This window comes from Artemia franciscana, chromosome 14 (genome assembly GCF_032884065.1).
Source record: "Artemia franciscana chromosome 14, ASM3288406v1, whole genome shotgun sequence".
In the NCBI taxonomy this organism is placed as follows: Eukaryota; Metazoa; Arthropoda; class Branchiopoda; order Anostraca; family Artemiidae; genus Artemia; species Artemia franciscana.
In genome coordinates this window covers 14,661,955-14,684,321 of record NC_088876.1, presented here as the reverse complement: position 1 = coordinate 14,684,321, position 22,367 = coordinate 14,661,955, and the positions used below count along the sequence as shown (strand labels likewise).

The 22,367-nt window shown below is 36.4% G+C and overlaps 1 protein-coding gene across 1 annotated transcript in view; it reads right to left on the bottom strand.

Moving 5' to 3' along the window:
* Positions 1–7,901: 7,901 nt before the first annotated feature.
* The window catches only part of LOC136035369 (F-box-like/WD repeat-containing protein TBL1X), a 51,063-nt gene continuing 36,597 nt past the window's right edge, over positions 7,902–22,367 (bottom strand). The window contains exons 6-8 of the mRNA XM_065717128.1: positions 18,935–19,060; positions 11,040–11,207; positions 7,902–8,216 (exon numbers count right to left, since the gene is read on the bottom strand). Of these exons, the coding sequence (XP_065573200.1) occupies positions 8,004–8,216; positions 11,040–11,207; positions 18,935–19,060 (507 nt within the window). The 3' untranslated portion in view covers positions 7,902–8,003. The remainder of the gene's footprint in view (positions 8,217–11,039; positions 11,208–18,934; positions 19,061–22,367) is intronic.

The window sequence follows — 22,367 nt, the reverse complement described above, 5'->3', positions numbered from 1 at the left end:
GGGGAAACATCCCCTAAAAGTCATTGAATCTTAACAAAAATCCCACTATCATTAATCATTACCACATTATTAACAAAAATTCAGCGTATCAGAGGACCCTATAGCAAAAATTCCAAGCTCCTATCTACAAAAATGTGGGATCTCGTATTTTTTGCCAGAAGACAGATCATGGATGCGTGTTTATTTGTTGTTATTTTTCTCCAGGGGTCATCGTATCGACCAAGTAGTCCTAGAACGTCGCAAGAGGGCTCATTCTAACGGAAATGAAAAGTTCTAGTGCCCTTTTTAAGTGACCAAAAAAATTGGAGGGCACCCATGCCCCCTTCCACGCTCATTTTTTCCCAAAGTAAACGGATCAAAATTTTGAGATAGCCATTTTGTTCCGCATAGTCGAAAACCATAATAACTATGTCTTTGGGGATGACTTACTCCCCCACAGTCTCTGGGGGAGGGGCTGCAAGTTACAAACTCTGACCAGTGTTTACATACAGTAATGGAAGTGAGATGCGTACAGACGTTTTCAGTGGGATTTTTTGGTTTGGTGGTGGGGTTGAGGGGAGGGGGCTATGTGAGAAGATCTTTCCTTGGAGGAATGTGTCATGGGGGAAGAGAAATTCAATGAAAAGGGCACAGGATTTTCTAGCATTACTATAAAAAAAATGAAAAAATTAACATGAAAAAGTTTTTTCAATTGATAGTAAGGAGTAGCATTAAAACTTAAAACGAACTGAGATTATTACGCACATGAGGGGTTCTAAAAATACTTTAGCATAAAGAGCGGGGTATTTAGGAGAAGATAAATACCTCGCTCTTTATGCTTAAGTATTTTTAGTAATTTAAACTATTTATTCTACAGCCTTTCTGATTCAGGGGTTATTCTTCAAGAATTGGGACAAAACTTAAGATTCAATTTAAAGAGCGATGTATTAATGAGGGGACAAACCCCCTCATATACATAATAAAAATAGAAGAATATAAAAGTTTGTTACGTAAGTTAATTCTTAAGTTACGTATATTTTTTACTAATAAAAACATTCGTTAACAATTAAAAGTTCTAGTTGCCCTTTTAAGTAACCAAAAATTGGAGTCAACAGGGCTCCTTCCCCACCCCTTATTTCTCAAAATCGTCTGATCAAAACTAAGAGAAAGCCATTTAGCCAAAAAAAGAAGAATTAATATGCAAATTTCATTTTAATAATTTATGTGCGGAGAGCCAAAATCAAACATGCATTGATTCAAAAACGTTCAGAAATTACAAAAAAACTAGTTTTTTTTAGCTGAAAGTAGGGAGCGACATTAAAACTTAAAACGAACAGAAATTACTCCGTATATGAAATGGGTTTTCCCCTCCGCAATCCCTCGCTCTTTACGCTAAAGTTTGACTCTTTGCCACAGTTATACTTTATAAAACAATTAAAAACTTTAGCGTAAAGAGCGAGGGATTGCGGAGGGGACGACCTATTTTATATACGGAGTAATTTCTGTTCGTTTGAAGTTTTAATGTTGCTCCTTACTTTCAGCTAAAAAAAAACTAGTTTTTTTTTTTATTTAATTGCAATAAGAGGGGAGTTATCACCATACTACACCATACTATTTAGGCTTAGTTTAAATAAAGGCAGATTAAAGATCAATCGCTACTCGCCACCTCAAATCTCATTTTTTTTTTTTTAGGGTCATGGGGAGTTCGAAAATTTAATGATTAGAATACATTTTTGAGGGATCATGCACACCTTCCTCCCATACCTTGAGAATGACCTACTACCCCTCCTACAGATTAGCTGATACGCAATTTTACATTGCTATGCGTAATTTCTATCAAATATCAAGTGATATCAAGTATCTGATTCAATTTGGTTGAAAGAACTTTATAAATTAAAGTCATTATTAACCTAATTCATACTAGGCACGTGATTCCTTGAGAACAAAGGGTACGATCACTTGAGATTACTGCAACTGAAAATCATAAGCTCAATATGCAAGTTATCTATAATTTTAAATCAATTTAGAATCTCAATCACCCTGTATGAAGCCGTCCCTGATGTAATTGCCCTCACTTTTTAGTTGTCCTCCTTTTCAGCGAAATCGAAGTTTTGTGCCATGAAATGGCAGAAAACGTCTCATTACTGTGACGCACTTTTCGGCTTCTGAAAGGGGACTTTAGAGCGGTTACCTCCCATTCGAAGAAGCCTTCTTTGATTTTCTAGGAGAATTGGCTGGATACCTTCACGCAAGGAGAAAAAAGTAAACAAACAAGCATCAATGATTTCCTATAGTTTCTGTTCCAAAAAATGAAGCAATAGTCCCCATTTCTGTAAATATGGAACTTTAAAATGGGGTTCTTTTATATGCAAATTTTGATGGTGTAATTTTCATCAAGATAATTAGGCCTTGTGGGTGTTTTTACCCTTTTCTAAAATCTGGTTAATTGTCTCAGGCGGTAGTTTTTGACGAGTAACTTTAAACTTCACGTATATGAGCGGTTGATTCGCTCAAACGTCAACTAAACAACAACAACTTTAAACTTCAAGAATTTGTTATATTGAGAAATATCAAAATAATAAAATTTTTGGAAGCATATATGTTAAAAAAGAAACTTTATTTTTAGAATTTCATGCTATTAGCCTGGTTCGCTTCTTATATACAGTTTTAAAGCTAAAAGAGCCTAAAAACTATATAATTGTAAATACTTCCTTGTTCAATATCACCCTTTCCCGAGTAAAATAAATGGTACATAAATTATACATCTGTTTCAACTCGATTTGATATCTAAATGCTCATCAGTGTCTTTTAATGCCCACAGATACGGGACGAATTTTCTATTAAGGGAACTTTCTCACAAAAATTTGGTCCTTTTGTGACTTGAAATCCTATCAGAAATTAAAAAAAAATGTAGAAAAAGAAAATTTAGGAAAGAATGGAGTATCCATGAAACTGAAAACAAACTGAGATTATTTTGTATAAATCCGGAGCTGCCTTCTCCTCTACCTCTCGCTAGTTACATTAAACTTTTTAGTGGCTAACACAAAATTTTAATTGGATAGGTTTTGAAATAAGAGAATATGGGAGGGGGTAGATTACTCTACAGTCACTTATGATTTTTGCAAAAGGTACTAAAAGCTTTAATTTCTTATCAACTGAGGTCTTCCGAAGTTTCTACAACTCTTTCATACAAAGTGCCTTGATGAAAATAAAAAATACGTTAAGTGTACTTAGCCCTTTCCTGAAAGCGCTACTGCTCTACATAGGGAAAATAAGTTTTGTATATTTGTGCTGAAACCCGACACGATATCTGAATGGACTCATGCTATTTTAACCACGAAAACAATAATAGACTGATCATTACAAAGAGAAACGCTGGAGACGTTATTCTTTAAGCAATAAAGGATGCCATAATTTACCTTAGACCTTAGATCCGCCTGTGCCACCAGAGGCGCCCAGGGCATCCACGGGACTTCGCCATTCTTTTCTGAATTGGGCTGCTGCGTATATGTCTTGCCAATGGGTTGAAGAGAAGCATGGATACTGCGCAGGTCATACTGGTATGTTCGACGCAGTGTTCCGAGGTCTTTCTCGTCTTCGACTTCCGTTTGGGTGCCAATGTAAAGTGGCTTTTGGTATCTGAGTGTCCTGCATTTGTAGAACATGGCCCAGGTATCTCCACCTCCGAGTCCTAATGATATCGATCATTAGAGACTGGTTGGCAAGTTTGCGGACTTTTTCATTTGTGATTCTGTCTGACCAATGAATACTTAAAATTCCTCGAAGACAATTATTCCCGAATGCAAGGATTCTCTTTTCCTGTTGCGGGTTCAAACTCCAAGATTCGGCTGCTTAAAGGAGGACCGGGATGCCGTTGCTGTTGAATAGGCGTAACTTAAGCTGGGTCGACTAATTTTTCGACTTCTATATGCTTGAGCCTATGAAAGGCGTCGTCCCCCTTACATATTCTGGTCATTATTCCCTTGAATGCTTATCTCGTATTCTCCACTATGCTTTCAGGGTATTTGAATTTCACGGCCTGTTCTATTTTTTCCTTTTCCACATCTGATATGATATGGGGAATGAGTAGTCGACATTGTTTTGGTTTTGCTCGAATATATTCTTAGGCCAAGTTGACTTGCTTTTTCGCTGACTTTGTTTAGAAGATCTTACAGACGTTTCTTGCACGACTGTAGCATTATAACGTCATCTGCAAAGTCTGGGTCACCATCTATCACTTCGGCAGGAAGTTTGATACCATCGGCCGTGGAGTTAGGGAGAATAGTCGATGGTTAGAATAAGAAAAATTCGAAGATAATTCGAGAATAAGTCGAATGCTATCACGAAAAGTAATGGCGGCAGAACACAGCCTTGTTTGACGCCAGATAGACTTCGAAAGTACCGAGTTTGGTCTTCGGGCGTCTTGATGCAGTACTCGCAGCACTCGTAAAGAGCTATGATAATTGCGATTATTTTACTTGGGATCCTCTAATAAAAAAGGATCTTCCACAAAATTGCCTGATCTATAGAGTCAAAGGCGTTTTCAAAGTCTATAAAAATCATGTAAAGCTTTGAGCCCCATTCTCGACTTCCTTCAGAACAGATCCCCAAAGAGAGCAGATCTGTTCCGGTTATGTCAATCACGTATCTAGGACTTGTGCTTATTTTTCCCACCAAGTTTCATCCCGATCTCTCCACTCTAAGTGTTAAAAAAATTCCCTTGGACTTATAACGGTCGTGCTGTCTTCAGTGAGGACTAGTAAAACAAATTTACGATCGGGACAGTAACAGTTCGAACAGAACACGTATTGTTCGTCTCTTAGGTGATTTTCGAGCTCATTTTGTATTTTCTTCAAGTTGACATGATGCAGTAGTTTACCGGGGACCGAAATCAAGCTTATTCCTCGCCAGCTTCCTGGTACACTGGCATCACCCTTTTTAAGCAGGCGTATTATTATACCGTGCTTCCAATCATCTGGTAGCTTTTCCTTGTCCCATATTGTAGCGAAGAAGGCGGTCCAAAATTTTATCGGTACTGCAACTGAAACCTTTATCATCTCTACTGACATATGGTTTTCTCCTTGAGATTTACCATTTTTCAATCTCTTGGCAGCTGTTTGAATCTCCGTAGCACTTGGGGGCTCCATACTAATGTTTAGAGATAAGCATGGCGTTGCGGGAATGTTGGGTGGCTCATCGGGTGGTGGCCTATTGAGGAGTCTTTCAAAGTGGGATGCTCGTAACTCATTCACTGCACCTGGTTCGGTTACGAGAACACCAGATTTGTCTCGGGCTGGGCCATTGACTGTACGCTTCTTTCCAACGATGTCACTTGTGATCTGATATAGGGCTTTAGAGTGTCCTCTCTTGGCTGCTTCCTCAGTAAGTTTGGCTTTGTTCTTGATCAGTGTTTGATGGTCATCCTTGCGATCTTCTTCACAGCTTTCTCTGCTTTGCGGTAGCGTGTGTTTTTCAGGATTAAACGGTCTGGTGTTTGGCTTTGAAGAAGGGTTTCTTTTATGCGTTTCTGTCAGTCTGTCAAGTCTGTCAGTCATTGGTCCTTAGGACGTTTTATGTACCCCAGTGTTTCTATCACCGCCTTATGGAAGGATTTTTTCGCCGCTTCCCACAGTTCTTCTTGGTCTGGATTTTCTGGCACGGAAAGTGATTCGAATCTGTTAAGTAGTTCGATCACTAAGTTTCTTTATACTGTGCTATCAAGTAGTTTATACCAGTCAAAAGGTGGGTTTGGATAGGGTACTTGTTTAACATTTTTCTTCAGTTTGACTTTAAATTTGGCAATGGTCTGGTTGTGATCTGACCCTACATCAGCTCCTCTATGTGAACGTACGTCCATGAGGCTAGTGCGCCATTTGCGACTGACTAGGCAGTGGTCGATCTGATTTCTGGTGATGCCATCTGGGGAGGTCCAGGAATATTTGTGGATATCACGGTGTTGGAACAGACTCCCACCAATATCTAGGTCATTCGAGAGCGCAAAATCGATTAGACGCTCAGCATTTTCGTTCCGATTACCGAGGCCATGGCAACCCATAGACTGGGGGCAATATTCGCGGTCGTCACCAATTTTTGCATTGAAATCACCAACAAAACAAGCTATATAATGTCTAGGTATATTACTGGCAACTGATTGCAGGGTTCTGTAAAATTATTCCTTTACATCATCGCTTGCTTCGTTTGTGAGTGCATAACAGACCACTACAAAAAATTTTGCAAGCTGGCTGGCAAACCTAGCGCTAAGAATCCTGGATGAAACTGGCTACCACTTTAAAAGGAATATACTGTTGTTTTTTTTCGTCATCTTAAGGGCAACTCAGTGTTCTCTCCTTGACTCTGGTCCACTGAATATGATGCTGTCTCCACTTGGCAACTTTTCAAGGCCTGAACCAGGCCATTGTACCTCGGACAGAGCGAGGATGTCTAGATCGTGCTGGCTCATTTCTTTCAAAACTTGTTCTGTCTTGGATAACTCGGACGTTGTTCGAACGTTCCAGAATTCAAATTTGAAGGAATTATTTTCTCTGTCAAAAATCATGTCCGGGTGTTGCGGTCGTCATAAAAAAAAAAAGATCCGAGGCTATTCTCAATAGATGTTTCTGTTGCCCACGGCTTCTTACAGGAGTGGGTAGCAAGCCCACAGCCCAAAACTCCTTCTTTATCCTGGCTTGGGACAGGCTGCATATGCAGGCGAAGTTTCGCACAAATATACCTTTGGCTCTGTGGATGTGGGTGTTAAAACATTAAATCTGGAAGAAGAGAGAAAACGAGGACAATAACTGCCAGATCATTTGTTCGTTTTTTTTTCGGTGAAAGGTTTTGCTGTAGAAAATGTTGAGTTTTTGATTTTATATTACTACGAAAAAATTGTGTTTTTTTTTGTTTTTTTTTTTAACTCTAAATGAATGACTGAAAGCCAACCCTATCATAAAACTGTCCTTTGGATTACGTACCTAGATTTAGACGCAAATGAAGAGAATTCGGAAGAATACCCTACCCTTCAAATGTGTAAAAATTATTGCTGGTTAGGTTGGCTTGTTTTTTGACAAATCAAAATCATTAAGAACAGACTGGGCTTCACTTGAGCAAGTCGTAAATAATTTAAAAGACCTCAATGGCTAATCATGACAAAACAAAATCGCGGGGAGAGAAAATTGTTCTGGTTTTCTCTCTTCTTCACGATTGTATGTTTTGTCATGATTAGCGAGTGTGGTCTTAGAAATTATTTAGGATGTGGGTGTTTTAATAGGTATCATGTTTCGTGCGAATGATAGGTTCTTCGCCAACAACTCAGAAACTAGAAAGTGCACTATCTGATTATTGAAATTTGCTGCTTTTTCTAGATTAAAAAAGTGAAACTTCCTTGTTTTTGAGCAAGTCCACCTGAATAGATAAGCTAGAAGTTAATAAATCCAACGTTATAAGTATCTTGTCATATTAGTGCAATATATTGATATAGTATATTGCACTTCCTGGCTGAAGGGCAACCCAACCCCCATTGCACTTCCTGGCTGAAGGGCCAAGAAACGGAGATCAGCACCGTCGGTACGGACTGTAAAGTCTAATGCCGTATCCTTTACCTTTTATACTGCTATAGACTTGTTGCAACATCACGTCTTTCACAGGAAACGCTAACCTAAAGAACTGGTCTTAATGAAAGTTACTTCTCCTTAATATAAGTGTCTCAAGTTTCTTACCGAAGTGGCAAGCTAAGAGAAATTAATTATTCTCATTTTCAGTATCAGTCCCAAAGTTCAAAATGAAAATGTTACTAACATGTATAGGCTATAAGAGACACTGAATCTGGCCGTAGTTGTTGGATACAGTGACTATTGGGACACCCTGCGTAATTCAATTCCCTTTACGTTTTTTAATGTTGCATGCAGAATACTGCTATCTATAAATATCCTAAAAATACAATTTATTAATTCAAAAAGTAAGAAATCAAGAAGTCAAATAAAAAAAGAGTTCGTGGATCAATGAAACAAGCAACCATTCATTAAAGTTCATTTCCTGAGATCCAGGACAAATACACTGCCATCTGAAGCACTGGCTCCTACTTTATCTCCTCTTGAATTCCAACACACCTCAAATATACCTCCTGTACCTTTATAAGAATGAAGTAGCTGTCCACTTTGTGTAGACCAAATATGCACACATTTATCAAAACTACCAGATGCTAAAAACTTGCCATCAGGAGAAAAGGCTACACTGTACACCTAAAAAAAAAAAACTTGCATAAGACTTCTGGGATGGCGAAGTAAATTTTTTCGATTATTTTCAGAGAAGGGGGAGCTCCTTCCTTCCCTAATATGTTTTGCTTCAACTATTTATGCTGTCAACCGGAAAACAACATGCTACTTAGTTCAAAAAATGGAGTTTGTCTTTTAATTAAATAAAAAAGAAGTAAAGACCAATTCCAAGGCGCAAAACAAATCTAGTTAATCGTGCATTTGAAACATCACAATTTTCTCCAGTATGTAAATAAAAATCAAAATAGTAAACCTATGAGAAAAAGCCAACGACCATAAATTACTCTCAACAAATAGATAAACCCAAACGAATAAAAATTAAAATAAATCACGTCAAATTTAAAGCGATTAGAAACCACCACAAAAAGGAGAAGGACAAACATCTTCTGTGATATCCAAAAACCAGAACGTAACATGCAATTTACGGAAGGAAAAAATTTATTTTTTTAATTTTTTCTCTTTTTTAACTTTAATAAATTCGAAATGGTTAAGGCTTTCAGGTATAATACAGGTATATATACAGGTATATATATACAAGTATAATATTAAACTATCAACCCACAGTAATTTTTTTTTCAGTAATCTTGGTTATTATGGTGATTTTTTTTTTGTTATGAAAAATGAAACATAGCTCGAGAAAAATCACTGAAGTGCAAATTACGTACAATTCAGTAGATTCTATCATTCAATTCAATCAGTCATTCAATTCACTTACACTTCATTCATTCAATTCACTTTTCACTTTCACTTCATTCCTTCAATTCTTTTCATTCCGCCTTGCATAGTTAGTGTGGTTTAGACACTATCTATAGCATTAGTTAGCCTGATTTTATAAAGACGCTCTTTTTCTCCCCAGGAATAAGGAACAAGCTGATTGGCATGGCAAAACGTGGCATAAAAATAAAGAAATACTATGCAAATAAAGAAATAAAGAATACTTCATTTAAAAATAAAGAAGCACAGTTTTTGATACGGCAGCAAAGGACAGCAATATCTTTCTGATTGGAAAAAGTTGAAACGATTATTTATATTCTTTAATGATGAAAAAGTGCATTACACCTCAATCTAAATGAATAAAATTATTTTTTTTTCTTTCCTCGAATATACCTGCATTCAGCACCAAACTCTTCTCTTTAAAAAAAAAAGTTCTGATGGAAAATTTCTTGTCAAATACCATTCGCATGCTAAGTGAGCGCTCGATTTTCTCAATTTGCAGATCTGTCTCACTAGTTAATATCAAGTTTTAGTATCATATGGTACAGCCAAGTCTATCATTTCATTTATGTATTCAATCGTGCTTACCTTTTATTTCAGCTATTCCTCTAAATAATACCTTCCATAATGGGGACGGGTCAACTTTCCTAACCCTTCCACTCCAAAAATACCATCCAAAAGAGGCATTTTAGATACCACAGAACCCTCAAAGATTAGCTTTCATATCAACTCTTATTCGTCCCAACGACGAATAAGACGAAGTCTTATCTCCGGGTGAATTCGTCTCGTTAGACACTTCTTACCTCTATTTGATCGAGTTTATATTTCTTTCAGTAAATTGACCATCTGCCAATTTTCTGTCTCCGACCATCTGTTTTATAAGATGACCCGTCAAAAAAAAAAGAATAAAGCAAGTATTACACCTGCAAAAATGTGATTTTCTTTCTTGTCCAAGATCAGGAAGTGTAAACCCCTGGCTAGAATTGGCCATCGACGAAAGTGGCACTTTTCGATACCATATGACGCTCAAAGGTCGTGGTATGAGTGCAAATTTACCTTCTAAAAATGGTTTTATGCCAATTTTCTAAAAATGGTTTCCTTTTCAATATGGGTAACTGCAAGCCTCTGATTAAGGGTTTTCAATTATGGCTTTTTCAATTGTATATATCCCTTTCCACTTAACGTCAAGTTTGAGTGGTTTCACGGTCTTTCAGAATTCCCAACAACAACAATGTTAGAAATCCTGAACACTGTCAGAATACTGTTTTGTTGAATCTTGGTAAAAAGCATCATTTCTGAATTAGCGTCAATTCGTAAAAATATTCTCTAGACACCCACAACAAATATATATATATTTTTAATTGGGTTACAATGGGCCATGGTTCAGTCTCTACTCGGCTGCAGCTACTGCTGCAACCACGATGAAGGAACGAGACAAACAACGAACAGAAATTACAATAAATAATGCACTAAGACCTAAAACAAGCGTAAAATATCTGATTAAGAGGATGTGCCCTCTCCACCCTAAAGACCAGTCTATGGTTTTGTGACTCAGAACATTAATTACCTTCAAAATATTACCAATCAGTGTGCCAAAAAATATATTTATCAATCGATATTCTAAACATATGAGAAGAATAAAATTCAAATGCAGAAATCATATTAAAAACTAAATCGATTGTTACAATCGTGTCGAGGGAAATGGATTAGTTCTTTTTACCCATATGAACCTGCATTCAGACCATTTTTATTCTGATATGTTACACCAATAGACCTCGCTTACTATTGACTTCTATTGAAAGAAAGTTCCCAAATGCAAGTTGTCATTTCTTGTATTATCAAGATTTCAACATACGAGGTGTGTATGAAACGGACGAGATATGGTAATGTTTATCGTCTTTTTTTCGCTAATATAAGATAAAATTTGATCCAAGCTATCGTGAGCTAGAATCAAGAACTCCCAGAATTAAGAACAGGGGAGTTTACCTCTACATAAACTTGGAAGGATAATTTGGAACTTTGTGGGAAATACAGTGAGGGTTATATCAGGTCGAGAATGGTAAGAAATATACTTACTGGTTCAGTGTGCTTAGTTAAAGTATGAATGCAGGAGCCCCTCTCCACATCCCATAAACGGACAGTCGAATCAAAAGACGCTGACGCAAGAAGCAGATTCATGTTCGGATTATTTGTTCCAGGACCTGTAGGAGACCATTTAATTGTATATATTTCTTTGCTGTGAGCCTGAAAATATAATTCGTACAAGTTTAAAAGTAATAAGCCTTTTTCAATGGGTACGCTTTTCGTTTAGTTTCTTCATTAGACTGGGCCTTTTTCGGAAAATTGAAGATTCTTATTATAGGAACGCTGATATTATTTCTCAAGCCTTTTGTTCATTAAATAAAAAAAACAAGTTTTTTTAAATGAAAGTAAGGAGCGACATTAAAACTTAAAACGAACAGAAATTACTCCGTATATGAAAGGGGCTTTTCCTCCTCGACACCCCGCTCCTTACGCTAAAATTTTTTATTGTTTTAAAAAGTAGAGTTGCGAGAAAGAATCAAACTTTAGCGCAAGGAGCGGGGTGTCGAGGAGGAAAAGCCCCTTTCATATACGGAGTAATTTCTGTTCGTTTTAAGTTTTAATGCCGCTCCTTACTTTCATTTAAAAAAACTTGTTTTTTTTATTTAATTTCTCAAAGTTTTTTAATTAATGCATGACTGATTTTGGCTTTCCGTACATAAATTATTAAAATGAAATTTGTATATTAATTCTTTTTTTGGCTAAATGGCTTTCTCTTAGTTTTGTTCAGACGATTTTGAGAAATAAGGGGTGGGGAAGGAGGTCTTGTTGCCCTCCAATTTTTCGGTTACTTAAAAAGGCAACTAGATCTTTTATTTTTAACGAACGTTTTCATTAGTAAAAAAAAATACGTAACTTAAGAATTAACTTACGTGACAAACTTTTATATTCTTATATTTTTGATTATATATATGAGGGGGTTGGTCCCCTCGTTAATACCTCGCTCTTCACACTAAATCTTGTTTTATCCCAATTCTTTAAGAATGACCCCTGAATCAGAAAGGCCGTAGAATAAATAGTTGAAATTATTTAAAAAAATTTTAGCATAAAGAGTGAAGTGTTTATCTCCTCCTAAATACCTCGCTCTTTATGCTAAAGTATTTTTAGAACCCCTCATGTGCGTAATAATCTCTGTTCCTTTTTAAGTTTTAGTGCTTCTCCTTACTTTCAATTGAAAAAACTTTTTCATGTTTATATTTTCATTGTTTTTTTTATAGTAATGCTAGAAAGTCCTGCGCCCTTTTCATTGAATTTCTCTTCCCCCATGAAATATTCCTCCAAGGAAAGATCTTCCCATATAGCCCCCTCCCTGAACCCCACACCCAAACCAAAAAAATCCCCCTGATAACGTCGGTACACTTCCCAGTAACCATTACTGTATGTAAACATTGGTCAAAGTTTGTAACTTGCAGCCCCTCCCCCAGGGACTGTGGGGGGTAAGTCATCCCCAAAGACATAGTTATTATGGTTTTCGACTATGCGGAACAAAATGGCTATCTCAAAATTTTGATCCGTTGACTTTGGGAAAAAAAATGAGCGTGGGAGGGGGCCTAGGTGCCCTCCAATTTTTTGGTCACTTAAAAAGGGCACTAGAACTTTTCATTTCCGTTAGAATGAGCCCTCTTGCAACACTCTAGGACCACTTGGTCGATACGATGACCCCTGGGAAAAAAAAAAAACAAAAAACAAATAAACACGCACCCGTGATTTGTCTTCTGGCAAAAAATACGAAATTCCACGTTTTTGTAGATTGGACCTTGAAATTTTTTCTAGAGGGTTCTCTGATACGCTGAATGCGATGGTGTAATTTTTGTTTACATCCTATGACTTTTAGGGGGTGTTACCCCCTATTTTCCAAAATAAGGCAAATTTTCTCAGGCTCGTAACTTTTGATGACAATAACTAAACTTGATGAAACTTATATATTTGAAATCAGCATAAAAATCCGATTCTTTTGATATATGATTCAGCATTGAAATTCCGTTTTTTAGAGTTTCGTTTACTATTGAGCCGGGTTGCTCCTTACTACAGTTCGTTACCACGAACTGTTTGATAAAAGGAAAATACAATCACCATTGGCGCCCAATTCTAATTTTAACGGACGTTTTACAATAAGACATATACACTTAAATATCTTTTATTTAAAATCTCTACAATGAAGGACAGAACAGGAATAATGGTGCGAATATCCTTGTCTTAAAATCCACAAGGACATCGTTAATGGTTTAACGAATCACAGGCAGCGCAATGGCGATGTGGGCTCATTCTATTACTGATTTGTTAATTTTTTTGGTTTGAGACCAGGGCACTTCGTGTCGAAGGCGTTGTCGCAGAAACTTCGAAAAGAGCTCATTCGATTATAAATTGAAAGGGCCACGGCCCTTTTCAATAGTCGAAAGTGATTGGAGGGCAACTAATCCCTCCTCCCGCGCCCATAATTTCCCCAAACACATCCAATTAAAGTTCTGAGATAGACATTTTGTTCAACGTAGTTGAAGGGTCCGAAAATTATGTCTTGGAAGATTGACATCCCCCCCCCCACAGCCCTCAGGGTAAGGGTTGTAAGTCATGCCCTGGGTGTGCATATAAGGTATATATAGTAAGGGTAAATGTGTGAAGTTTTGAAGGGGGCTCATTGGATTGGTAATCAGAAGTTCCAGTGCCGATTTTAAAATACATAATGATCGGAGGGTGGATACCCACCCACCCCCCTGACCTCGTATTTTCCCAAAATGTATCTGATAAAAATTTTGAGATGGCCATTTGTAGTCGTAGAAGCTTCGAAAAATACTCATTCGATAGGAAATTAAAAGGGTTAGTGCTATTTTTATTAGTCGAAATTGATTGGATGGCAGCAAGACCCCCCACAACCATCAATTACCAAAACACATTTAACCAAAATTTTGATATAGCCATTTTGCTCCTCGTAGTTTAAAAGTCAGGAAATTATGTCTTTGACAACCTTCACAAGACCACAACATACTTTGCACTTAACTGAAAAAATGGCTGTGGATTAAAACAAATACAACGTAGAAAAAATAGGGAAAGTTTTTTCAAGACAATGGAAATTATTTATGTAGATATTTCGGCCGTATGTCCAAGGGCCGTCTTCAGCACAATACAATAATATATATATACATATATAAAAGAACTTACATCAAATTGTGAGAATTAAAACTGATTAGTTAAGAACACTTATTAAAACATTTTTTTTTTTTTTTAATATAGCCCTAGAGTCCTGGTTGAACTTCGCTGAAATAAGGATGCTAGGGCTATATTAAAAAAAAAAATGTTTTAATAAGTGTTTTTAACTAATCAGTATTAATTCTCACAATTTGATGTAAGTTCTTTTATATATATATATATTATTGTATTGTGCTGAAGACGGCCCTTGGACATAGGGCCGAAATATCTACATAAATAATTTCCATTGTCTTGAAAAAACTTTCCCTATTGTTTCTACGTTGCATTTGTTTGTTATGGAAAGGCAGTGTAGTCTTCGTCGCTATTTTCGGCTGTGGATTGTCAGTTTAGTATACTTATACTGATGTATGTTCCTTAAAGTTATAAAAAAATTATTTATTTAAGTTAAGAAAGGTAAAACATTTTAAACATATTTTGTCGTTCAATATCGTAGGATGAAAGGATTTCATGGATTACTTCATCTTATTTTAGAACATACTTATCTTCTCTTGTTTTAAAAAAAAATTATCATGCCATCTCTAGACTACAACATTATTTGCGCTTTACTAAAAACTTAATACGTCTTAAATGTTTCCTTTTTTTATCTTCATAAATAAAAAATTACTGAAACTTTATGGAACAAATATTAGCATAAGTCAATTAAATTAACAATCCATGATCATTCATTTTTGTGTTGCGAGAGCAACAGTTTGGTTTTGTCCCGTTTTTTTTTTTTTTTTTTTTTTTTTTTTTTTTTTTTTTTTTTTTTTTTTTTTTTTTTTTTTTTTTTTTTTTTTCTATGCCGCCGATGTCGGCTTATTCCTGGAAACTGGTAAGGGTCTAAACCTGTGCGGTTTTTACGGAAAGTGTGGGTCTCAGGCCAGATTGATGCATATGGCATCACATTTTGGGAAGCTCCGCAGAACTCTTGCCTGGGGCCAAAAAGGATGGTTTTTGCTTGTCCACGAGCCAGAGCCTATGGTGTGCGAAGTGAAGTGGAGTTATGTAGCCTATGTCAGAGAGGAGTATCTGAAGCTGCGCAGCCAAGCTTTCGTTTCATCAAACCATGTTTCTACTTTCGAGTGGAAAGCTCCGTTCTAGCAGGCAAGCAGGCAGGCATCACTTTCAAATTGAAGATGGACTAAAATCTATAAGTGTTAAATATATGCGGCAGTTACCCGGCCCCACAGCCAATATATCTTCTTTCAGTGATACATAGAAAAAATTAAAGAAGCAAAAAAAGCGGCATTTTCCCAAAGGTCCGAAAGTGCTGCCGTGATTTTCGCTGGGTTTATCATTTGTTTTTTCGGACTTGGAATTGAGGTAGAGAAATGTTATCAGATGTACCTCTTAAATTTTAAAACATATGCCATTGCTAAAAAAATTGGAGCTTATCCTTTGCTCCTTTCTAAGTGGTGACGTTAGAAAGTTGGCCTACGGAGTTGGTTCCAGTGGTTCCATGTAGTGGTACCAGTTAGGTTCCATGTAGGGAACTTTTAAGTAATAATCGTCTGTTAGGCTAGAATCGTCTTTAGTGAAGAGGGGTTTGTAACTTTTGCTAATAAGTGTAGCCTACCCATACTCACTGTAACCTAGAATGCGGCAGTTACCCGGCCCCACAGCCAATATATCTTCTTTCAGTGATACATAGAAAAAACTACAGAAGCAAAAAAAGCGGCATTTTCCCAAAGGTCCGAAAGTGCTGCCGTGATTTTCGCTGGGTTTATCATTTGTTTTTTCGGACTTGGAATTGAGGTAGAGAAATGTTATCAGATGTACCTCTTAAATTTTAAAACATATGCCATTGCTAAAAAAATTGGAGCTTATCCTTTGCTCCTTTCTAAGTGGTGACGTTAGAAAGTTGGCCTACGGAGTTGGTTCCAGTGGTTCCATGTAGTGGTACCAGTTAGGTTCCATGTAGGGAACTTTTAAGTAATAATCGTCTGTTAGGCTAGAATCGTCTTTAGTGAAGAGGGGTTTGTAACTTTTGCTAATTAGTGTAGCCTACCCATACTCACTGTAACCTAGAATGCGGCAGTTACCCGGCCCCACAGCCAATATATCTTCTTTCAGTGATACATAGAAAAAACTACAGAAGCAAAAAAAGCGGCATTTTCCCAAAGGTCCGAAAGTGCTGCCGTGATTTTCGCTGGGTTTATCATTTGTTTTTTCGGACTTGGAATTGAGGTAGAGAAATGTTATCAGATGTACCTCTTAAATTTTAAAACATATGCCATTGCTAAAAAAATTGGAGCTTATCCTTTGCTCCTTTCTAAGTGGTGACGTTAGAAAGTTGGCCTACGGCAAAAAAATCAACTTTTGAACTAAGACAGATAGAATTTTTTTTCAACGGCAATCGATAGCTCTTGATGAGATGATCAAAGTATATGTCATCCATTTTTTGATACAAAAATTCCTTCATGAAATATACTAGTTTGAAAGTTTCAAGGGGTTGACAACTTCAGTAGTAGGGTACACGCTGAAACCAAAAATAAGCCGATACCAATTGTGAGACATTTAGAGGACTTGTAAGGAAAGGTCAGATGTTAGCTCATAATCATCTTCGGCAGTGAGGGGTTTGCAAATTTTGCTATTTGGTGTACCTATTATTTGTTTCCAGTGTATTTAATGATAAGACCGAGTTGGTTCCAGTGGTTCCATGTAGTGGTTCCAGTTAGGTTCCATGTAGGGAACTTGTAAGTAATAATCGTCTGTTAGGCTACAATCGTCTTTAGTGAAGAGGGGTTTGTAACTTTTGCTAATTAGTGTAGCCTACCCATACTCACTGTAACCTAGAATTAAGTGTTTACGCAACGGGTACAAACGATAACGTAAGACAACGAGGCAGTTTTGTAATAATTAATAGAGTGTCATCTATGGTATTTTGATCCTGAAAAGTTACGGATAGCTTTATAATACCAACTAGATTATATAAGATATTGTTCCAAGTCTTGATCCGTCACGATTGAAAAGGATAAAGTTCAACTGGCTGCAAAGTCAATTTAGTCCCTTCTTTCGATATTCTTGTTATTGTCGTTTTTTTCAACGCTGAGGAATAGCCTTTAATCATGTGATTACTGATCGCGTTCTTCTTCGAACATAGTGTTTTAAAAGCTTCGATAGGCTGACAACTTCAGCGTTTAACCGATAGCGAAGAAACAAAACCAGAGTGTTGCTTTCGCAACAATTTATTCGGCGAAGCCGGACAAAGGTTGCTGCAACACATCACGTCGCTCAGGCAACGTAGGTCTAGTTTTGCTTTTTTTTTGTAAAGCATAAATTATGTTCTGGTCTTGAGAAGGCAAGAGGGTTATCAGTCCCACTCAGGTTATTAATTTATGGTCGTTTTGAGTTCGACTCGGTTATTAATTGCAATTTCTGGTCGTTTTGAGTTTTATTTATTTATTGATAGTGATTTGCGTTAGTTTTACGCTTGGAAGATTATGTGACTTTATTTCTGCTCATTTTTAGCTTAATGGAGCTCTTTACTTGTCTTTGAAAAACTTGTTGTATGGAAAAAGTTTTGAATTAATCTATGGTATTATAAAAGCTATTATCACCTTGAAACAGAAAATGGCAAAAGGTACTCTGACCTTTTTTTAGTTGCTGATGCGGTGTGACGAAATGCCCTTTCATAAACATTGCGATGTCTGCCAGACTAATTCTGAACTATGTTTAGGACTGAGCTTTTTATGAAACTTTTTTAAAAACAAACTCTTTCTGATGAGAGTAAAGAATGAAGCAGAAACTTAATACGAACAAAAATTATTGCTTCATGGCCATAACAACACATATCTAGATCCATTCATGGTGTGGGGGCAACCAGGGTAAACTAACCCGGGTGCCGTAGCGGGGGTTGCCCACTTTGATCAAATTTGTCCCTTTGATTTGGCTTTTTGGCTTATATTAGTTTCGGGAGGGGGCGCTGCACTTATTTTTTCCCGGGCACCACCAGCTATAGGAACAGCTCTGCATATATCTATATAACTATTACCAATAAACAGACTGATAACATTTTCCTGTTTGTAGGATTATATCAATATTTAGTCTTTTTTATACCAGTAATCTATTGGAGGTTAGGCTTAACAGAACCAAACACTTTTCGAAATATTTACAATCAACCATTTGAGTATTATTTTTATTCTCAGAATAATAAAATCCGTTTCTTCATTTTTAAAATGCATTTAAAATTCAAAAGACACTTTTTTTCATATAATCTAAACGTTCAGGATTTAATATATCCATCGTTCCATTTCCCACCTTTAGAGTAAATTTCCGTTATGAAAAGACAAAGGTACAACAATGTATGGAAAAATGAAAACTTGTAAATCGTTAGTTTTAAAAACTGGTATTTTGCTAAGAATGCTGAATTGTCACATTTGACTGTATGAATAAAATAGAATGCTGACACAGCGCAAATATGTAACAAACAGTCAACAAACTTGTAAGTTTCACTAGTAGAATCTAGAGCAAAGAAACTCAGGTCAGAATTATAAGACTAGTGCAGTCTTTGACCTGATTGTCACTTTTGAAATCGCAACTATTGATTTATTAGTTTATTCATTAGTATTTGCTTCATTTACTAGACAATACTACACAAGGATAACAAGACAAAAGCAACCCTGAAATTGAAGTGAGTCATTCATAAGAAAAAAGAAGACGAATGAATCAGGATAGCACCCTGGGCGGAGAGTAAGGAAAGTTACCTGAAGATCATGTACACAAGTGTCTTGTTTCATTGACCAAATTTTCAAAGTCATATCGTCAGAACAAGATGCTAACAACTGACCTTGAGGATCCCATTTTATTGCATTCACTTCATTGGTGTGGCCCTGAAAAGATTTTTGTTATTGCTTAAAAGATTTTTTTAGAAAAAAAAACACAAAGTATGTAAAGAGGTCAATACGAATTGATCAGAGGCATATTACTTCCGACTTCAATTCTCCTAAATCCACGATAAATGGTTCTAATAGCTCTTGGCACGCCCTTTAATATATTTTGAATTACACTTCTATATGTAAAGCTACAGAAACAAAACTTCCATTATAACCGCGTAAAGTAGATGCTGATTATATGGCTGTTGTTTTATTCCCTTGCGACTCTTTAATGGCAATAAACCCTTCTTCAAGGAATAGATATAGGGACTTCCTAACAAATGCTTCCTAGGACATGTAAACAGATAAAAACAAATATTTTAAATAAAGAAAGCAAAGAAAATCAAACTAAAAAGCAACAATGGGGTTGTTTTTAGATGAGACCTTTATAGGAACTTGCATGATATCTTTATGGGGGGGGGAGGATAATGGAACTATTATAAAATAAAATGAAATAATGAGACTTAACATGAACTTGTTGAAACAAAGTGAAACCAGAAGTTTTAAGCTTTTGGCGTAGCTTCGTCTTTCGATAACCGCTCTCGTAGTTCTTGGTGTACCATCCCAACATAGAAACAACGACATGAACAATGGAATTTACTCAGACGACTACCTTGATGTAGCTAGTTTTATTCTTTCCGAGGTTAAGAAAGCTCTGTATTTTGTTTAAAACTTTAAATCTGGCATCAAGATAATGCTTTTTTTTTCTCGTGGGTTTATCACTCAATTTTGAAATATAGTATAAAATAGTGAAATTTGTCTTATAGCCCATGAATGAGATGGTTTCAGTTGAGGATTGAGGTGTTTCACAACTTCAAGGGTTTCTTCCTAGGTCCTCGTTCGGCCATTGAGACATTCTCTTCTAGAGGTTCTTACACCGGATGAATCATGCAACAGTGTTTGAGTTTTTCCGTGTGCAATTTTTCCTTTGCACTGAAAAAATAAGCAATGCTAATCAAGTTGAAAATGTATAATTGTTTGTAAAATAATTTTGGAGACAAAAGGATGTTCACAGGCTATTCACTCCTAAAACACATATAAAAGAAAGGAAAAGTGACCTGGACTCTTGAAAAAGCGGGAATGTGATGATGTCAAAGTGCGCAAAGTTGGTTGTTTGGGCCCACCATATGTTTACTGTAGGAATAGACGTAGACACCTGAGTGTATTTTACTGCTGCAACTATAATCATTGCAACTTCTACTGGAATTAAAATTTTTAGATGACACGGAAACGACTCACTGTAACCTCCTCTATATTATGGGCCCTCAAGTTTGTCTTTTTGTTTACTGTAGGGGGCCTTACAGGAGTTGTACTCTCAGACTCTAGAATTGATATTGTCCTCCATGATACTTATTATGTCGTTACCCATTTCCACTACGTCTTGTCCATAAGTGCCATCTTGCTATTATAGGGGTATTTGTAAACTGATTTCATTTAATAACTGGATTAAGAATGAATCAATTTCTTCTTAGGGTTCATTTTTATTATGTTCTTGAACTTGCCTTTTTTTTTCACAACATTATAGGTCTCACTGGAATACCACGCTGTTATGCAGACTATCCAGACACAAATGCTTCATGAAATGTAATTTCTTCGTTAGGAAGAGTTATATCTATAGTCACTACACTCATATTCATTTTTTGCATCTGGGAGGCCATAGTTGTCAAGCAAATTAATGTCTTTTCACTTAATCTAAGATCAAGGGTGGAATGAAATCATCCCCATCCGCCTGCTAACTCTTAAGAAGAAATTACTATAATTTCTACGTTTTAAATTGGCAGAAACATGTATGCATTGGATTTAAGCTCCAAAGATAGGTAGCCCCTTTAAAAGTATCTCAATGATTTCAACTGGGCTTACAAAATGGGAACTCATCTCTCATAGGACAACTTATTTTTTTCCATGACCATGGAAACTTGCCCTCCACTCTATTCGGCTTATTTACTTAATTGATGAAAATCCATAATCCTACTCTAACAATTAAAGTAACAGGACACAAAGGATATTGATCTTATGAAAACCCTGATTTTGATGATATTCAATTTGATTGATATACGATCCCTTCAAATAAACTTTCTGCTGGTATATACGACTTACTTGATGTAGATAACCGTATACCAGTATCTTACAATCAAGCTCCCCATCTAATGATTACTTCAAATGACGTTGTAGACTCATGAGCCGTATCATCTCTAGATATCAAGATAGATGCAGTCCCAGGTCGACTTGATCAATCCAGACTTCTGGTGAATATGCCTAGAGTGTTTTATGGTCAATGTTTTGAAATTTGTGGCTCTGGACATAGTTCTATACCTATTGTAATTGAAACTGTCGGAGAAAGAGACTTTCTAAAGTGACTTGAGTTACTGATCTCATAGGGTGGCTGAAGGTCAAGCGGTAGCCTCTTAAGCTCTCTTATGGTAATTACCTCCAATGGTATAGAGACTTAGTTAATTATAAATGTAAAGTTGACAACTTTAAGAAGCCAACAGCAGTCTCTTATTCCTCAAATAATACCACTCCCTTGAGTTACAATCTTCCTTATCTCTACGATTCGTCTATGAACTCTTATGACTATAGTTTTTTTCTTCCTTTATCCACCACACTCGTTTTCTTCTACTAAGGGTTTCTTCAATCAAACTATTTATTTGAACTGAAAATGATAGCTGATCTCTTTTCAGTATTTGATCTGACCTCCTCTTTTTTATCCGACTGGGTGAGAATGCTGGCTCTACTCTTATTTATCATGATATCTTTTTGATTGATCCCCTCGCGAATCAAATTTTTACCTAAGAGAATCCTGAAAGGGTTAAATCAGGAAATATCTCTTCTTATAGGACCAGCTAGATTTGGAGCTAATATATTGAGTATTGTCCTTTTTTCATTTATTTTGTTTAACAATTTTATTGGATTATTCCTTTATATTTTTACTGCTACCAGACATTTAACGGTCACTTTAAAACTTGCAGTCCCTCTGTGAATCTTTTTTATTATATATGCTTGGGTTAAGAAAACTATAAATGCTTTAGCTCATCTTGTACCATTAGGAACACCTGCACCTCTTATACTTTTCATAGTAGTAATTGAAATCATTAGAAATATGATTCGGCCCATTACGCTCTCTGTACGGCTTGCAGCTAATATGATTGCCGTCCACCTCCCCTTCTCTTCTAGGGGCTCAAGGTACCCTAGAAAATATTTATATTATTACGGTTTGTAATCTTTTCACAAATTATTCTATTAATATTAGAATTTTCTGTGGCTA